The following is a 17,839-nucleotide window of genomic DNA, read 5'->3' on the forward strand; positions in this document are numbered from 1 at the left end:
TCAAGATAGAATGAGTCTATGGTGGTTTTGATAAACATCCAACAATTGAAGAATATTGTGTAAATAGTGTGTTTTATATCACCATTTATTTAACTTGCAGCACTTCGAATATTTATTTTGACATATTCATGTAACATCTGTCAAACAAAGCAGGTTTTATGGTGTTTTCCGTCTGATTCCTCTTGTGATTGAGTACAAATGTCCTCGTTGGTTCGGGTCACGTGACGTCACTCATCCGACGCTTCCTCTCAGAGTTTGCAGGTGAAATGTTTATTTTGAAAAGTGCGACCGGATGTGACCTGACCTCCGCCGCGGCGCTTTGCGGGCTCGTCTCCCTCCTCTTTTTACTTTCTCCGTCCTCAGAGCTGCGGGACTCTATTAACCCGTCAGTAAGAGGTTTAGCGCAGCTGCAGCTCGCCTCGGTCCGCCTGGGTTCTTACCGAGGCTGGACGTTTGATTGGCGGAGGAGGGAAACCCGGAGCGACGCTTTTCTCTCGAGGTAAAAAACACTTGATCGGGTTTATTGTTGGGAATCGATTGTGGTTCGTTTCCACGCGGACAGCGGTCGGTCGATGCTCCCTGTTGAATGGATCTTTTGTTTCCTATCCTGTGTGAATAACAAACAGATAAAACAGGGGAACGTGGCTCACGTATCGTTTTATTTGCCCATAATCAAGTTGCGCGCGCGCGCGCTGGACTCTCCCTTTGGATCCGGCGCTGTGCGCCACAGCCGTAACTTTACGCATCAAGAAGACGCCTTCCTAAACATTTAAAGGGAAAACATTTCCACTTAATTCTTTTTTTTTTTATTCAGACCTGGCTGTTGTGGAATGTTTTCTCTCCTCGCTGTGTCACCACTCAGTTAAGAAGCTCGGCGCATCTGGATTATGATGATCTAATTTCTAAGAAGATTAAGTGTTACAGAAGCTGTCAGATGCGCTGCGCCCTGGACCTCCACCAGAAAAGGAGCGCAATCCCAGCGATGGGGGTGGGGGAGTTAATACAATAATACAAAAACAAACGCACGCACTCGCCACAAAAACAAGCTTTTAGCGGGTCTTTTACTTGGAGATTAACTGGATATATTTAGACGTTGTGGCTTTAGAATAGTAAAATGTGCTTCTGCCCCTTTTTTCCCCCAACTTTAAAATGTTCCTGCGTGCGATCGATTTCTAAACGTGTGACATGTGGATGAATCTTTTTCTACACTGTGGCCACGATATTAACCTGCTTATTGGTTGTTTTGATATGTCCCGGTTTCACAATCGAGTTACGCACGTACAATTCTCTCCGAACCAATAACGACACAGCTAAAGTTATATATTGTCTTCGGAGAGCATGCGTGAACAAATAAAGCCAATCTGATTGTGATGTAAACTCGTGATTAAAAATAGCTGTGCCGTAGGAGTGTGGATTAGACGAGAAAGGGGTAGATTTGTTCCACTGATCCCGATCGGTTGAGTCTTCAGGAGGAGGTGGGATGATCTCACTCCGAGGTTGCAGTTACATAACAGGACACGGAGGGAAAGACAGAGAGGCAACTTTACTCCTGATCCTAAACGCAGCACTTGTTTTCTTACTTTTAACTTCATTTTTTACGCACGACCTTTTGCCTCGAATTTGTGGTTATAAAACCCCCACATTTTCGACACTCCTGTGATAAATGAATGACTCCTTGGGATGACTCGGTGAGAGGCAGACACATTGCTTCATATGGAGGTATGGCTGTTTTAAAGGGGGGGTTGAACAATGCGCGCTTTAAGGATTCAGTTAAATAAACTCACGGGAAATTAGTCACCGTTGCCTCACAGGAATAATCATACAGCGAAACCCATCAGCCTCTGAGCAATCAGATCAGCTTTATTTCCGTGGTGTATATATATATAAAACAAACGGATTAGTAGACAGGCGGGCAAAATGCCTTTTGTCAACAGTCACCCGCTGCGCGCAATTACGCGCCAGATCCTGCTGAGGAACAACAACCGGGAGGAGAGAGGAGCCGCGGTGCGTTCAGGCGCGTTGGTCAGTCTGCAGGAGGGGATGTGGGAAGGTTCAGGAAACAAAACGGAGCCTGCGAGCTGAAACAGATGTGAGGCCAACCTCCTCTGCGGCGGATTGCATCAGCAGCAGCGGCAGCAGTGGACCAAATTCCAACTTCCAGGAAAGTGATGCATGGAATCAAGAAACTTCCAACCAGACCCACAAACATTCCTCTTGTTGCGGGTTTTTGGGGCTGATTTGGCCACTTGGAGGGATATTTAGAGAATAGCATTTGGCTTTCAGTGTTTTACTACTCCTCAAGCGAAAATATTGGATAAATTTAGGCTTCTGTTTATGACAAGTTCTAAAGGGGTGTGTTGGTATTTGGATGGGATGATGAATGCAGCAATATTCTAATAATCTAGCACATTTACACAAAAAAACACTGAATCCAACTGCACATTTCCAAATAATATCTACAAAAAGACACATTTTCAAAAGAGAATTTGAAAGCCTTTTATGACGATGGAAAACACAAATTTAACCAATGTAATAAAGTATGTAAATTGGAGGCTTTTGTAAGAAGATCAACCCACCAGACTTTCAAAGTAAAAACATCTAACCAGCATCTCCTTGATTGTGCTTTTTATTGCAGTTGACAGCAAAATATATGAATTGTGAAATTACTCAGGACATCAAACATTTCTTAAGCATCCAATGTGTGATGGTTCAGTAGGTTTAACCACCGTGGTCAATGCGTCTTCAAGTGAGTCACATTTAAGGTGTTTGTTTTTAAAAAAAACAGACCTCGTGTTATATTGTAGGACAGCAGAATTGAAATCTCATGAGAAATGAACCCCATTGAAATAGCATTTTAACCCTTTAAAAACAATATTCAGAATTAACTGGCAGACGGAAAGAAATGACACTAACATGTAGTAACAAGAAAGGCAAAATATTGATTTGAAATGACCAAATACCCAAATCTATCTTTTATTGTGTCAACATGTTTCATGTCTGATGCTTCCACTCAGTTTTTTTTTTCTTTTTCCATCAGACAAGCTCCTCAGATTACAGCACTATAAGATTTTTAAGGTTTGAAAACATGACAATTTGTATTTGGTGGAAAATTGCAAAAACAGATTTTTTTGGTCATAAAGTCATTGCAGACCTCTGAACTAGACTGTGTGACCTGTGAACTAAAATGAATGTGACCTCCTGTACCCCCCGCCTCAGCTATAAAAGGATTAATAGGACTTGGTCTCAGGTTGGAGGTCACTTACTTTTAGTTTCAGGGTCAGAGAGAAAAGACCTGGGAACCGACTGGCTGTAAGACAAACAAACATCCAACTGAGGCCTCATTTCCAGTGGAAACCTCCCAGCAGGCTCTACGGGTTGCTGATCTGTTAGTATGAGCGACGCCGCAAGCGTTTCCACTTTTTACACCAAGAGTAGTTTGTCAAGCATTTTGAGTCTGGTCCAAATTTGGGATTTTGAAGTTTAAAAATGCAGATCGAAAGTCCTTTTAGTGGGCTGCAGCGAGCCCGCCAGCTCTCCCCCTCGTTAGACGTGGTGCCGCTTCGCTCACACAGCTGTTTGCTTCATCCGTTACACCCCTCCGCTTCGGTTTTTCGAGCTGCGTAAAAATGTTTGCTATTGTTTTGTCTCGGCTCTCCTCATTATGACTCTGAGCAGCTTAGTTTGCTCCGGCTGACATGTTTGATGAGAGCGTGGTTTGGACGATGGAGACAATCGCCCCTCTGCTTTATTTCTCCCTTCGTGGCTGATTTGTGTTTGTGTGTCGTGGTTTTTGGGAGCTGAGAAGACAAATAAAGCAGAATAAATCTATTTTTCTTTACTCCCAAGTTTAAAAAAAAACAACCTCCGTCTGTGGTGCTTTGTGATTTACTGGATGGTGAGAAGGCTATGTTTGTATGTATTTGACCAACTTTTCATAAAAAACTACTCACCCAAATTGCAGGAAATCTTCAGGGATTATTTGTCACCATCCAAGGACCAACTGATTCGATCTTGGGATGTGAAAAGCTAACCGTTTCAGACTAAATCCTAAAAAAAAAAAGAAATGTCCCATATGAAGCGGATGAGAAATATCAAGGGAGATCAATGTCTGTTGCCATGGAGACGCTCCAGAGATGGCAGCTCATGTCCAGGTTCTGGAAGTGTCCAGAAACACCAGTGTGAGCGCATCGACTGTGGTAGTGGTTTATCTGTGTGCCCCCGCTCTATAAAATAGTCATTTAAAATAGGACAGAAATGTATAGAAATGGGCACAAAAAAAAGAATATATACAGTGTTTACAATAGTAAACAGATACATTTGCAGCTTTAAATAAAGTTTAGCTTCCCTTTATGAGAGCAGACTGCATCTTGGTAGTTGCATTGGCCTTAAATGTGCATGAGTTAGAAATGCTGCAGGCATGTAGTGAGTGTACTTTGGTGTAAAATCCGTATCTGCAATTACCGATCAGAATATTGGTTCCAAACACTGTGACACGATTGAATATTTCCACAGAACTGCAAAGAACTCAAAACAAACAGCGGTCATGATTAAAAAAAGTCATTAGTCACTGCACAAATGGTAAAATATTGAAGCCTGGTTCATTTTTTTTTCTATTTGACTGAAAGTTTCCCCTTAAACAATACAATGATGCTACGTCTCACTGCTGGAAAACTGAAGGTCAGAGGTCATTCACACATCAGGGCAACTTGAGGGCAGGTTGCACCTGGACAGGTGAGCAGTCCGTGACACCACAAACACTGAGACACACTGTCACGTCCAAATGTTGGATTTCCGGGGAGAGAAAACTGTGTGTGGTCTTGTTTTCATCCAGGCTATAGCCGTCACACAGTTTTCTCTCACATGATTCTTCAAAAGGTCAAAACCAGAGTGTGTTGTGGGTTTCCACCACTGAGCAGTCCGTGAATGCTGAGACCACGCAATGATTCTCTTATTTTTCAAAGAAAAAGTTAAGGTAAGGTGTCCAAACTGTGTAATTTAATAGCAACAAGTGTGTAAAGTTTCCACTCGCAATCACAGGAATGACTACGATATGAGCCCAAAGCTCTATTTCTTTACTTTCCAGAAGTTGTTGTGCATTTTCTAGGTATTGCAGGTTACGGTCATGAGAAGTACTCATCCTGAATCCTGTCGAACGAAGCACAAAAAGAAATTAATATAAATGTTTTTCTCTCCTAATGCTCCCTTCTTTAAAACAAACCCACCAAGCCTGAACAGGAACCCCCTCCTCAGGGTTGCCCGCAGGCACCTTTGACTGGTGATCAGGTCACGAGATCACAGAGTCCTCAGGCGTGCCGTCCAATGATTCACAATAATTTGTCTCCGGGACGTCGTTTTAAGATTCCTCTCTGATAACAAGCCGTCACACGAGTCACAAAACTTCTCAACCGACAATTTCCGCGCTGTAATCTGTGTTTCCACAAACGGAGGCTTCTCTGACAGTGCGTGGCCGATCTGTGCTCTGTGACTCCCCTCAGCAAACACTCTGGATTCTCACAGTGTTTTCCACCACATGTCCTCCGGCTCTCTGGTTGTAAATCTCCCTCATTCCTGTACCCCCCCCCCCCCAACTTCTGCCTCTCTCTGACTCGGTCTGCTCTTGTTTTCTCCTCGCAGATCTGCAGTGTTTGGACGTCACATTCCTGAAGTCTGTGCTGAACCGAGGGGCAGCAGACGGAGAGGCAGCCAGAGATCATCTTCCTTCATCCCTTCATCCTCTCTGCCTTGAGCTCGGGGATCAAGACCGAGACTTTCGAAGGGTTTTGCTTGGATGTGGCTTCCCGGTGTATGGGAGCAAAACGGAGGGCGCTGGTTTGAGGTCAGGGTCTTCCCCGAGGCTGCTACGCCACTCCGACCGACCCGGATACTTGTTGCTCGCTCGGCGAGGCGACACGCGCTGGGAGGGAGCCGCCTATCAAGTGAGTTTACCGACACCGTGGTCGCGCCTTCTGCTGTGGGGAACCTGCTTGACCGCCGCCTCTGCTCTGACTCCCAGCCTCCAGAATGCCGGCCAAGACGCCCATGTACCTGAAGACGACCACGCCCAAGAAGGGAAAGAGGCTGAGGCTGCGGGACGTCCTGTCGGGGGACATGATCAGCCCCCCGCTGGGCGACGTGCGTCACAGCGCGCACGTAGGTCCGGAGGGCGAGGGCGACATGTTTGGCGACGTGGGCTTCCTGCGGGGGAAGATGGACATGCTGCCGTCCCTGGGCCGGACGCAGAACGGACACGGGCGCTCGCACAGCGTGGAACGCCACGAGGACAACGACTTCGTCCCGAGCCAGGACCCCCACAGCTACGCCTACAACGGCTACCACTACCAGCATTCCTCCTCCGGCCTGCTGAAGACCACCATCTCCATGCCCGTGTTCATCGCCCACGAGCAGGCGCCGCCCAAACCGCCGCGCCTGCACCTGGACGACCCCTCGCCGCCCGCCCTGTCCGCCCAGCACGACCATTTCCACCACCACCACTACCACCACGCGGACTCCAGATCGGCCGCCGACCCCGCCCGCGGGCAGCACCCGATGCTGTCGCTGTGCGAGAACGGCGTGGTGGGCCGCGTGGCATCCGAGCCCTGCCGGGACATCTCCCTCTCGCCCACCATCCGCAAGCTGGTCCCGTCCTGCGGCTCCTTCTCGGAGGTCTCCTCCGAGGACTCCATGTCGGAAACCTGCGGCCCCTCGGACGTCCGCAGGGGCCTCAGCTTGGACTCTGACGCCGGCCTGAGCAACGAGGACCTGAGGAGCGAGCGCAGCGAGTCGCCCTGCGCCGCCCTCCACCCCGCCGGTCTCCTCGTGGCGCCGTCCAACGTCTCGCGGTCCGACTCCATGGCGGGGTTGGACCTGGACCTGGGTCCGTCCATCCTGGAGGACGTGCTGAGCATCATGGACCGCTACAAGACCGTGGACGACCGCTGCGAGCTGTGAAGCGAGCGCGGCCCCGCGGGACTCGCACGTATGTTACACGTGGTTTAATATACCCTGAAAAACCTTGTTTTTCACGTCTTTCATGACGATTTTAAAAGTCCTGATCATCAAAAATCAGCTTTCGTCTTCCTGAGATCATCCGGACCTTTTGTTGCGATGAAGTTCCTGACGCTCGAACAGAAAGTTTCCTTTAGAAGACAGCAGAGACCTTTGGGTGGTGATCAAGTCCCAGGGTCACCGACTCCTGACGAGGGACACGCCTCCTCACGGGTCCTGGTCCGTCCTTCCTGGGGGCGGGTGGGGGGGGGGGGGGGTGCGACGTGGAGCGTTACGGGACTGTGAACTGTGGACGAGCAGTCGGTTCTATTACGTGGTCAATATATCCGAAAAAAAGTTAATTTCTCACATCTCTAACGGAGATTTAAAAAAAAAAACCAACAGATTATCAAAATGTGTTAGCAGCACCAAAGCGCTTTACATCATTAATGAAACTCACCCGTTCACACGAGGGGAGGCCGCAGCCATGCAAGGCACTGTCACTCCAACGGGAGCAGTTTGGGGGGGTTCAGTGTCTTGCTCGAGGGCACTTCAGCAGGTAGAGATAGGAATCAAACCTGCAACCTTCCGATTGGGAGACCACCGCTCTACCAACCGAGCCATGCTGCCTGAGAATCGTTTTTTATTCTTTAAGCGCCCCTGAAGCTTTTCCTGCGTTGTGGCGACGGGGGTCACGCTCTCTTCAGGTGACTTATAGACAACGAGGGGTTAAACCTTTCCTCCGACTCCACGTTGGACCTGGATCGGCCGCCGTCCAAGCTGGAAGACGCCCTGAGCGTCGCCGTCAATACGAGACAACCGCTGTGAACGCACTCTGAGGCGACCAGCAGATATTTAAGTTTATACAGGATTTAATACATATAGTGAAAGGTCTGCGTTCGCTTCCATCACAGATCAGCTCCCGTCTACTTAAAAATAGTCTGGATCTTCCTTTGTGTCACAAGGTGAGCCTCCTCAGGCGTGGGAGAACACAGTGAGGAGCCGGCGCCACCTTGTGGTGTGCTTGGATCAAGGCCTTGACCGCCAATGGGAAGGGCAGGATATTTTTTTTATACATTGTTTAATATATCCTGAAAAAAAGTTTGTGGGGTATTTGAAGGGAGACGAGACGAGAAAGAGACTCGCTGAGTTAAAAGACAAACTTTAAAGTGACACTTGGACATTGGAGTGCTGCTCAGCATGGCGAGAGCCGAGGCGACGGGCTGGTCCTCTGGAGCCTTCATCACAGCTCAACCTCACACATGAAATGTCACCAACCCATTTCATCTCTTCTCTTTGGGGGAAAAAAAACAACACGACATTGTGTCATCTGTTATCAGAATCACTCTGTTCGTTTCGCTGCTGCTTGATGATTATCGAATTGCGAACGGAGTCTGGAATGGCCTGGAAAAAAAGAAAGAAAGAAACAAACAAAACCACCAACTGTACAGGTCATCATGTCTTAAAATGTAGGATGTGATTAAAGTTACACTTCTCTCAATAGATGAATGAACAAAGCATAAGGAGTCACATGGTATTTTTCATTAGATGTCTGTTGGTTTTTTGGTTTTTTCTTTTTCAAACAATGCTTCTTTCCAATAAGTCAAGTCTACGGTGGCCCTGAAGTGCAAACCAAAACAACAAATCACTAAACACAACAAATTGAAAAACACAACAGCAAATGAAAAAACCCAACAACAAATTGAAAAACATTAGTTTGTGTTGTGTTTTTTCATTTGTGTTGTGTTTTTCAATTTGCTGTTGTGTTTTTCAATTTGCTGTTGTGTTTAGTGATTTGTTGTTGTGGTTTGCACTTCAGGGCCACCCTACAAATCCCATTAAAAAAAAAAATCTTGTTTATGACCCCTTCCAAACTGTACCACAACATGCATTTGCAGGGTGAGCAAGAAGACGTGGGTATGGGTGTTGCTGCAAATTAAATTAAATGAGTTAATCCAAGCAGGACATGTTTTTTGTAATTCGTTCATTTGACACGGAGCAGCTTCAGGAGCTTTTGGTTCACTCATACAGCCACAATTGTGTCGAGATGATCAGATTGCTGCCGGATTTCATCTCTACATATAGATTTTATATAGATGAAACGTCTATCGCTGCACATTTACGAATGTGTCGCGAAATAAAAGGGAAATGATCAAGCTTTAAAAATTGCATAACACTTATTGCCAGGATGCTTTGTCACAAATAAGAAATAATCTCGCAAACACTTAATGTCCTTACAAAATAAGACTGCAGGTCAGATTCTGGTCCATTGTGGCTTTGAGAAATGTCAGATTGGAGGACGCACGTGTTCCTAATATCTCCTCCCTGAGGGTCCGAGTTCTCTAACAGAGGATCCACACACCATCTGCTGTTTCCGTGGAGAACCGCACAACTTCACTGGCAGGTTCCTAAGAGAAACGGGGTGTCTGTAATTGTTTAGAAAAGCTTGAAAAGCTTTAGACGTAAGAAAAGTGCTGCTGTCTGGGACTTTTTTTCTTTCTAATTTGGTTCTTTTAAGCAGAACTCTGTTGTCATGTGGGGGCTCTCTGTCGATGTCTAACGTTCGCTGTCTTCATTATCACAGTAGCCTATTATTCATATGTCATTTGTATGATGTATATACCTCTGTGCAAATAAAACGTTTCCTACGAAGCTGTTGGTTTCATTGAATGTCCCACAGGAAGCAGGTCTGTCAAAATGAATGGGTGAATAAATAAATAGAAATAATACCTGGAGGGACTATGTTTAAAATGTAACGTTGAACAATGTATTTTACATTTAATCAGTACATTTACAGTACATAATCTAATCCACATATTACAATACTAACAGTATTTTGGCCTCTTCTCTACGGATTGGGGGTTGTATAGAAAAAAAAGCATAACAATATTAAAGACTTGTCACATAAACACAAGACAAGGTTTAAGCTACACTATTTGTATAATGTAGAGGGAATATGGATCTCTAATTGCCAGGCTGTACATAGCATGACCATCAATGTGTGATATTTAACATTAGCATTAATAAATTTCATAGAAATAATTTAAAACTCTAAAATCAGTTGCATACAATATATAAAAATAGACCAACTATTTCAAATTGAAAGCCTCTGTGGTCTGTGCAGTGCCCTCTAAGAGAGCAACTCATCCTCATATATTAAAACTACCCTCATATAAACTGTATTTGATTTTCACACTTTTGATTGTAGGGTTTTTGGATCAGTGACGTCAGAACAATAATCAGATCCTCAGCAATTCATGTTCAAATGATTTCGTATGCCTGAATATTCATCTTAAATAATCTATATAAAATATACGTATATAAAGCAATTAAAAGGACTTCCATGGACGAGCAGCGTTAATTTCCAAGATTTTAATTCTCATTTTTTTGTGCCGGTGATTCTTGCGATCGCCGTCAGGGGGCAGTGATGAGCGCGTGGACGTGTGAATTGCAAAACACGTTCGAAGAAGAACTGGTAGCAGAAGCTTAGCTTTGTGGGCTAATGCACCCTGCGTGATTTCCCCCTGCTTACAAGTTCTCCATGAAAGATTCAGACTTTAGAAAATAACCAGTATCCACGAGGAGCGGCTCTTGGAGTATTTGCAGAAATGAAGTGAGTATTTTAGCGAGACCGCGAAGATAAATGGAAACCTGAGCTGTCAAGAGTTAGCATGGTTAGCATCAACTTGAAAGACTTCAGAAGTGACGAACACTTAAATAAATCGACGCTGAAAAAGAGTGACGTTCTTGTGTTTTGTTCACTTCATCCCGAAGTAACTGTTGGTTTCTGTTCGGTTCGTTTCCAGCTGAAGTGTTTTAAGTCAGCGCTGCTTCATCCACATGTGTGTTTCATTCAAAGTGCATCTTTCCTCGCTCACTGTTTGTTTTTCCCTCCAGGCTGAACATCGACGGTCTGCTGGTGTATTTTCCTTACGACTACATCTATCCTGAGCAATACTCCTACATGCTGGAGCTGAAGAGGACTCTGGATGCAAAGGTTGGAGCTTCTCCGATTCACTGGGAAAAATTCAAGCTCAGTCATGCACAACAAACTCTTATTATTATAGCTCACTTGATAGGTTATTAATTATTTAATAAAACTAGTGACAACAATGAAAAAACAACCAATGGAGGTGTGCGAGTAACCTTAGAAAAATCGTTTCTGTGACGAACTCGCACAGTGAAATGGTGTCATCTTGGACTGTGTAGTCAGGACATCCTGACTCCAATCTAAATATATTTATTTTACTGGAGTTGTGTAAGCTTCATAGATTGTGTAGCCAAGACATACTGACCCTCAACTAAGGATATTTAATTTAATCATGCAGGATGATGACCACAGAAATCTTGTTTTTCCCTATAAAAAGACCACAGACAAACCCCCAGCAGCCAGTAGATCAGGTTGTGGTGCGATTTGTCTTAACTGCTGCAAGATTCTAAATGAAAGTCTTTCGAAATTTTTACTTGCTTTCAGTCAGATTCTTGTGTATTTGTCTCCTTGAGGTTTACATGGAATATTCTTGATAACTCCTCTGAGTGTTTCTGTACATTTATTAGCATAGTGTATGATATGGTTTTGTTTTTTGATTTCCATAACAACGGAGCTGATGTCATAATTTTTATATTGGCGTTATAAGACAATAGAGTAGTTCTTAATGGTAGTAAATGTATTTATTCATGTTTGTACCAGTGAAGGTCGGATGATCTCATTCGACAATGGACAAAACCCTCCTGTACAAAGATTGCCAGGCAAAAATTATTCTTTTTTAAGAAATGTATGTAATTTTCCTTTCTTAAAAAAAACAACAAAACACATGGGAGCAGTTAGCCCTTGTTAACACCTTGAAATTCTACAGTAGGACAGAGGTGCACGTGCACAACTTCTCAGATGCTTTCCAGTTACAAACCAAACTATGCATCACGGCTCCTCAGCATTGTAGGTTTCACTCCAGCTTTGAACAAGATTTAAACCCCGGCGATGCTCTCCGAGTCGCCGTCATCGTGTGTGACTGGTGTCAGAGCCAGGGTCTGTTTCCATATCCGAATCTTATCTGTCCACCCCTGTCCTTTGTCCTTTGTGTCTTCAGGGTCATGGAGTCCTGGAGATGCCGTCAGGGACAGGAAAAACCATCTCACTGCTGTCTCTCATTGTGGCCTACCAGAGAGTGAGTGGGGCGTCTTTTTTTAACGTGGAGCCGACGGGATTGTCGTTCACTCACGGGTGATGTTGTTTGTTCGTCTCAGGCTTTTCCTCTGGAGGTCACCAAGTTGATTTACTGCTCCAGAACAGTCCCTGAAATTGAGAAGGTGAGTGACCGTGCATAGTCGCATAACTAATTAAAAGTTGTGAAGGTGAATCTTCCCTCCCTCAATTGTACCGTTGTCTTTTCTCTCAGGTTGTGGAAGAGCTGAGGAAGCTGATGGAGTTTCACTCCAAGGAAACCGGAGAGACCAACAACTTCTTAGCCCTGGCGCTTTCCTCCAGGAAAAACCTCTGCGTGCATCCCGAGGTACAAACTCCCGCTGCATTGAACACATGAACAAAAAAAAAAAAAAAAATGTTTTTAGACTGTTCTAGTTTTCCAGCGCCGCGTGTGGGAGCAGACTCGTGGACCCAGACGGGGGCATACAGAGGCGAAATGGGCTGTAAAAACGCGCTGTAATAATGCTCCTGCACCACTTGGCACAAAGAGAGAGAAAGATATTGTGTTTCAAACACCTGCATTTAAAGCTTCACGGGTTGGACCTTCGTTACTCATTTCGAGGTCACTGTTGTTTCCACTGGGGCATTTAAAAAACAATTTTCTTTTAAGTTTTAACATGAACCATAGCCAAGTAAAAAAAAAAAAGAAGAAAATAATCTTTACAATCAGCCCTGGTGGAGCATCATGTTGAGTGCTCAGTGTGTGGGACACTGGTTCGAATCCTATTTTTGTCTTCTATCTCATTGAAACCTACAAAATAAAGTCTAAACTCAGCAGTCGATTACGTTTAATTGTTGGACAATTGGGCAATTAGCAAATTTTCTTATTTTGGTTTCATACTGAAGTTAATATCATTTAATCAATGTTCATGTTCTTGATGATACAGTCAAACATTTCTTTGATAATCTTTCTCTGGAAGTTTTGCAATTGTTTCCTTTATAGGCCCCTGCACACGTTCACCTGGTGCACAGCATGTAGAAATGATCTTTTTCCACTCTTGCCTGCTCTTTCCTGTACCTATTTAACTCCCTTCCAAGTTCCGTGTTTGCGCTTTCATGTCCAAAAGTCTTAGTAAGAATCTGTGGTGTGGACCGTGTAGGTGAGCGCTCTGCGGTTCGGGAAGGAGGTGGACGGGAAGTGTCACAGTCTGACGGCGTCGTACATTCGGGCTCAGCGTCACAGTAATCCCAGCCTGCCCTCCTGCCGCTTCTACGAGGTGAGCCGTTTACGAAAAAAACATCACAAATAACTGATCCCCAAGTCACTGGAGGCAGTCGCTGCCGTGTTTGCTGGCGAAGGTCAAGGCAGCAACTGATGACTGGACAATATTGCCCACGTGCGTGTTGCTGCTTCTTCTTTTCATTCATTGACTCTGCGGTTTCCGTTGCAGGAGTTCGACGCCGTGGGCCGACAGGTGCCGCTTCCTGCAGGGATCTACAACCTGGACGACCTGAAGGAAGTGGGCAGGAGGAAAGGCTGGTGCCCGTACTACCTGGCTCGATACTCGGTACGTCACTGAGCACATTTCTCCAATGGTTCTTTATCCGGCCGCTCCTTTTTGTCTTTCCACAGCGTTACTGCATCTCGGCTTCAGACCTGGATCCTCCACACACCATTCTACAATACTGACGTCAGATACATTAAATAATCTTATAAGGATATTATTTATGCTATCAAGTGCAAATATGCCATATATTTTAGATTGATTACAAACTATAAGTTTTACTCTTTATCATTTTAAACTCAAAGAAGCTCGTTATCTTCAATTATTACAATATTTCTTAAGATCAGTTTCTTTTTAACTCGAGGCTGTAATCCTCACAATTAACTATTTATCATCAGTTGCCACAGTTACCTTGAAAAAGTAATCCAATGACTGATTACTAGTTACTCCTTCAAAAGTAAGTTAGTTACTTTACTGATTACTTCTTTTTAAAAGTAACTGTTAGATATACAAATGACTTTTTAAGTTACTTTCAGCAGCTGCCACAACACATTAAAATGACAACCTGCTTTACACCTGCTGGTCCATATTTCACCTTTGACCTTCGTTCTTTGTTGTATTTCTATCTGCCTCGCGCTTCTGTTATCAGATATCTGCTATTTATTTACCCAGAGATGTAGTTGTAATCTGTTGTTGCACTATTTATCTGTTTATTTATTTGCACTGCCTGCTCTAAGTTTAACCCTCTAAGTTTTTCATTAATTTGACTGGTTTAAAAGAAAACGTGGCTTCCTGCCAATACATATTTTTACTCAGGGAAACTACAAAAAATAGTGTAGCATCTCTGCAGACGTGTTCTTGATGCAATGTTAAGGTTTAGTAATGACGTTTATTAGTTCCAATTCTGTTCTATTACCCGAATGCACTGTTTGAGCAAGTTGGCCTGTGATTGGCTGAGAGTGGAGAAGGGGGCGGGGCCTATGAGTGTGTGTGTGTGTGTGTGTGTGTGTGTGTGTGTGTGTGTGTGTGTGTGTGTGTGTGTGTGTGTGTGTGTGTGTGTGTGTGTGTGTGTGTGTGTGTGTGTGTGTGTGTGTCCGTTTGGAGAACTGAGGAGCTGCCAGTTGTGTTTAATAATAAAGCGGCTTCGCAGACAAGAAACTCGCCCTGCGGGACGTTACAATAGTGACACAGTGACTTGGACAAGTAACTTTAATCTGATTACTGGTTTGGAAACAGTAACGCATTAGATAACTAGTTACTGAAAAAAGTGGTCACCTGAGAGTAACATGTTACTAATTAAAGCGTTACCAGCATCACTGTTTATAAGGTACTTATTGAAATCCTCCTGTAAATATAAAGTCTGCTGCATGACATGAATCTGACCACCAGTAAGGATTTGTAGCTTAAATATTCAATATTCACTGAGTCGGAAACATTTAATCGTGAAATTCAATAGAAAATTGACACTACATGTTTCCTCCGTCTTACTAAATATGGTTTTATTTCCACAAAACCTTTTGAACGTGTTTGTCTGACTGGCACTTGCGTTTCTTATATGTGTGCAGAGTCTTGATCAAACAGATTTAAAGAAATATATATATATATATCTTAATGTTGATACTCGCATTAATCAGGTGTTCTTGCTTTAATTGACAATTCGTTCATGAGCTTGATCAAAATCTACATTGATCAGCTTGTGGAAGAAATGCAGAGTTTGTGTTCCCAAGTCAAATGAAGGTTTAACACTGAGGAATGCTCCAAGACTTGTCGTTTTTAAAAGTGTCGATTGAGTGATTGAGGCTGTTCTGTGTTTTCTGTCAGATCCTGCATGCCAACATCGTGGTGTACAGCTACCACTACCTGCTGGACCCAAAGATCGCCGACCTGGTGTCCAAAGAGCTGGCCAAGCAGTCTGTGGTGGTGTTTGACGAGGCTCATAACATCGGTGAGGAGACGAACATGAGGACGTGCACTCACAACCACTGAAAGTGTCATTGTATTTTATTGTAAATGTGCCCATTGTGGTAACCCCCCCCCTTTGATTACATCAGACAACGTGTGCATTGACTCCATGAGCGTGAACATCACCAGGCGGACGTTGGACCGCTGCCAGAACAACGTGGACACGTTGCAGGACACCATACACAAGTAAGAGCAACGCCGAGGACAGAGAGCAGCCTGCAGCAGATACATGGCTGAAAGTCTAGAGCAGGGGTCTGCAACCCACGGCTCTTTGGTCCCTCCACTGTGGCTCCTGGAGCCTCGGTCTCACTGCAGTTCATCCTGGAGGGACGTAAGGAGGCAAAGCCACCCAGAGAGGGACGTAAGGAGGCAAAGCCACCCAGAGCTCAGTCCCGCTACAAAGAGTGGAGTAAAATGTAGGGTCGTGAACCACGCAGTGATGTGACGTCATTACAACAGTAATGGCATGAAGAACGTAGAATTGCGGCTCAACTGGTGTCTGAAGCTGGGAGCTTCCTGTGCCTTTCACAGTAAAACTGCTGCGCTGCGGAGTGCCGACAATTCCAGGAGATTCATTGCAGACTTGTTGAGACTGACGGAACATTCTAGTGAATTACACAACAACTACAGGACATTAAAGACACACCATCACACTCATGGTTCTAACAATCCCAGATCTCCCACATTTATCTTCCATTTTAATCATGTGTAGCAATAACGGAGCTGAGAGCTGCAATGCATTGTGGGAGTTTCTGTTTATCGTGTTTTAAATGTAATTATTGGGGGTTGTGTTAGGTTTGTAGTGTTGGGTTGTGTTTTTGTTGCTTAGTTCATGTAGTTTAGTTTATTAGTTGTAAGTTGTCAACCAGCAGTGAAGAAGGTTTAGTGTGTCGTGTCCTCCTGGCATGGTCTTCCTGTGGGACTGTCAAAATAAAATGTGTGCGGTTCTCTGGGTGTTGTGTTCAGTGGGAAACGGGACCAAATGGCTCTTTGAGCATTAAAGGTTGCCGACCCCTGGTCTATAAGAAGGGGCACCAAAGTGAGGTGCATCATCATCATCATCATCATCATCATCATCATCATCATCATCATCATCTTTCTTCTGCCGTCTGACAGGATCAAAGAAACAGACGCTGCCAAACTGAAGCAGGAGTACCGACGACTGGTGGAGGGGCTGAAGGAAGCGAATGTGGCCAGAGAGACGGACGTTTACCTCGCTAATCCAGTGCTGCCAGATGAAATTCTTCAAGGTTCGGACTTGATCATCACATCCAACGTGGAAAAAAAAACCACACATATAATAATAGTCTCGCTGTTTTAACATGATTCCTACACAGGAGATTTTGGGCTGGTTTTAATTGAGGCGTGTGGGTTTTACATTGTTTGGGCTGGAAATAGTGAGTCACATCTGGCAACCGTGGTGCTGACCGGCGTGCCGCGCGTGAGCGGCGTGTTCTGCATGACATCACGTCGTCTTCTGCGCTCTGGGGCCCAAAAAATTTTCCCGTCCCATCACGTTCACACGGCAGGTCGCATTTAAAATGATTCACGCACAAAAAAATATGGGAATTGAGCATCAAGACCTGCGGTGTGACCGTAGCCGGAGTATACACACTCAAACGTTACAAACAATTTTGTTACACACACCCCGAATACAGAAACACAAACATGATTATACACACAGAAATGGAGCTACAGAAGTATGCGTGTGCCTGCCAGTCCAGACTGAGGGTGACAACGAAAGCCTGAGAGGACCTTTAAGTCATGCACACTAATCTGTGTGAACCTGTGGATTTCAGATTGCACCCATAACAAATGCAGGTCAATGGTGCACAGTATGTATTACACAAATACAAGTGTTATTTCCCCCACGCACAAATATTCTCCTTCAGAAACACAAAGTGTGCGAAATGAAATGGTTGAAATCTGTGTGTCAGAGAAAGTGGCCCAATCCCCCCCCCCCCTCTCTCTCTTTCTCTTTCTTTCTTTCTTTCTTTCTTTCAGAGGCGGTCCCCGGTACGATCCGCACGGCCGAGCACTTTGTTGGTTTCTTGCGGCGCTTCCTGGAGTATCTGAAGTCTCGTCTGAGGGTCCACCACGTGGTCCAGGAGAGCGCCCCGCAGTTCCTCAAAGACATCTTCGACAAAGTCTGCATCGACCGCAAACCTCTCAGGTCGGCTTCAACGGAGAACCGAGGAGTTTGGTTGAAAACACGCTTCAGACGATTGTTATTGTTTTGGAGCAA

The 17,839-nt window shown here is 44.7% G+C and overlaps 2 protein-coding genes across 3 annotated transcripts in view; both read left to right on the forward strand.

The window, feature by feature from the left end:
• The first annotated feature begins 376 nt into the window (after positions 1-376).
• Positions 377-7,221, forward strand: LOC308135784 (cdc42 effector protein 3). The gene is made up of 3 exons (XM_080503896.1): positions 377-499; positions 5,635-5,936; positions 6,014-7,221. The coding sequence occupies exons 2-3, from the start codon at positions 5,789-5,791 to the stop codon at positions 6,946-6,948; spliced, it is 1,083 nt and encodes a 360-aa protein (XP_080360022.1). The 5' UTR covers positions 377-499; positions 5,635-5,788; the 3' UTR covers positions 6,949-7,221.
• A 3,235-nt stretch (positions 7,222-10,456) lies between these two features.
• ercc2 (excision repair cross-complementation group 2) overlaps positions 10,457-17,839 on the forward strand; it is a 30,219-nt gene continuing 22,836 nt past the window's right edge. For both annotated transcript variants that reach the window (XM_080504542.1, XM_080504541.1), the window contains exons 1-11: positions 10,457-10,597; positions 10,882-10,981; positions 12,072-12,149; positions 12,229-12,291; positions 12,381-12,494; positions 13,288-13,404; positions 13,579-13,695; positions 15,454-15,577; positions 15,684-15,780; positions 16,711-16,844; positions 17,599-17,767. In XM_080504542.1, the coding sequence (XP_080360668.1) occupies positions 10,593-10,597; positions 10,882-10,981; positions 12,072-12,149; positions 12,229-12,291; positions 12,381-12,494; positions 13,288-13,404; positions 13,579-13,695; positions 15,454-15,577; positions 15,684-15,780; positions 16,711-16,844; positions 17,599-17,767 (1,118 nt within the window). In that variant the 5' untranslated portion in view covers positions 10,457-10,592. The remainder of the gene's footprint in view (positions 10,598-10,881; positions 10,982-12,071; positions 12,150-12,228; positions 12,292-12,380; positions 12,495-13,287; positions 13,405-13,578; positions 13,696-15,453; positions 15,578-15,683; positions 15,781-16,710; positions 16,845-17,598; positions 17,768-17,839) is intronic.

Source organism: Blennius ocellaris (genome assembly GCF_963422515.1).
Source record: "Blennius ocellaris genome assembly, chromosome: 2".
Taxonomy (NCBI): domain Eukaryota; kingdom Metazoa; phylum Chordata; class Actinopteri; order Blenniiformes; family Blenniidae; genus Blennius; species Blennius ocellaris.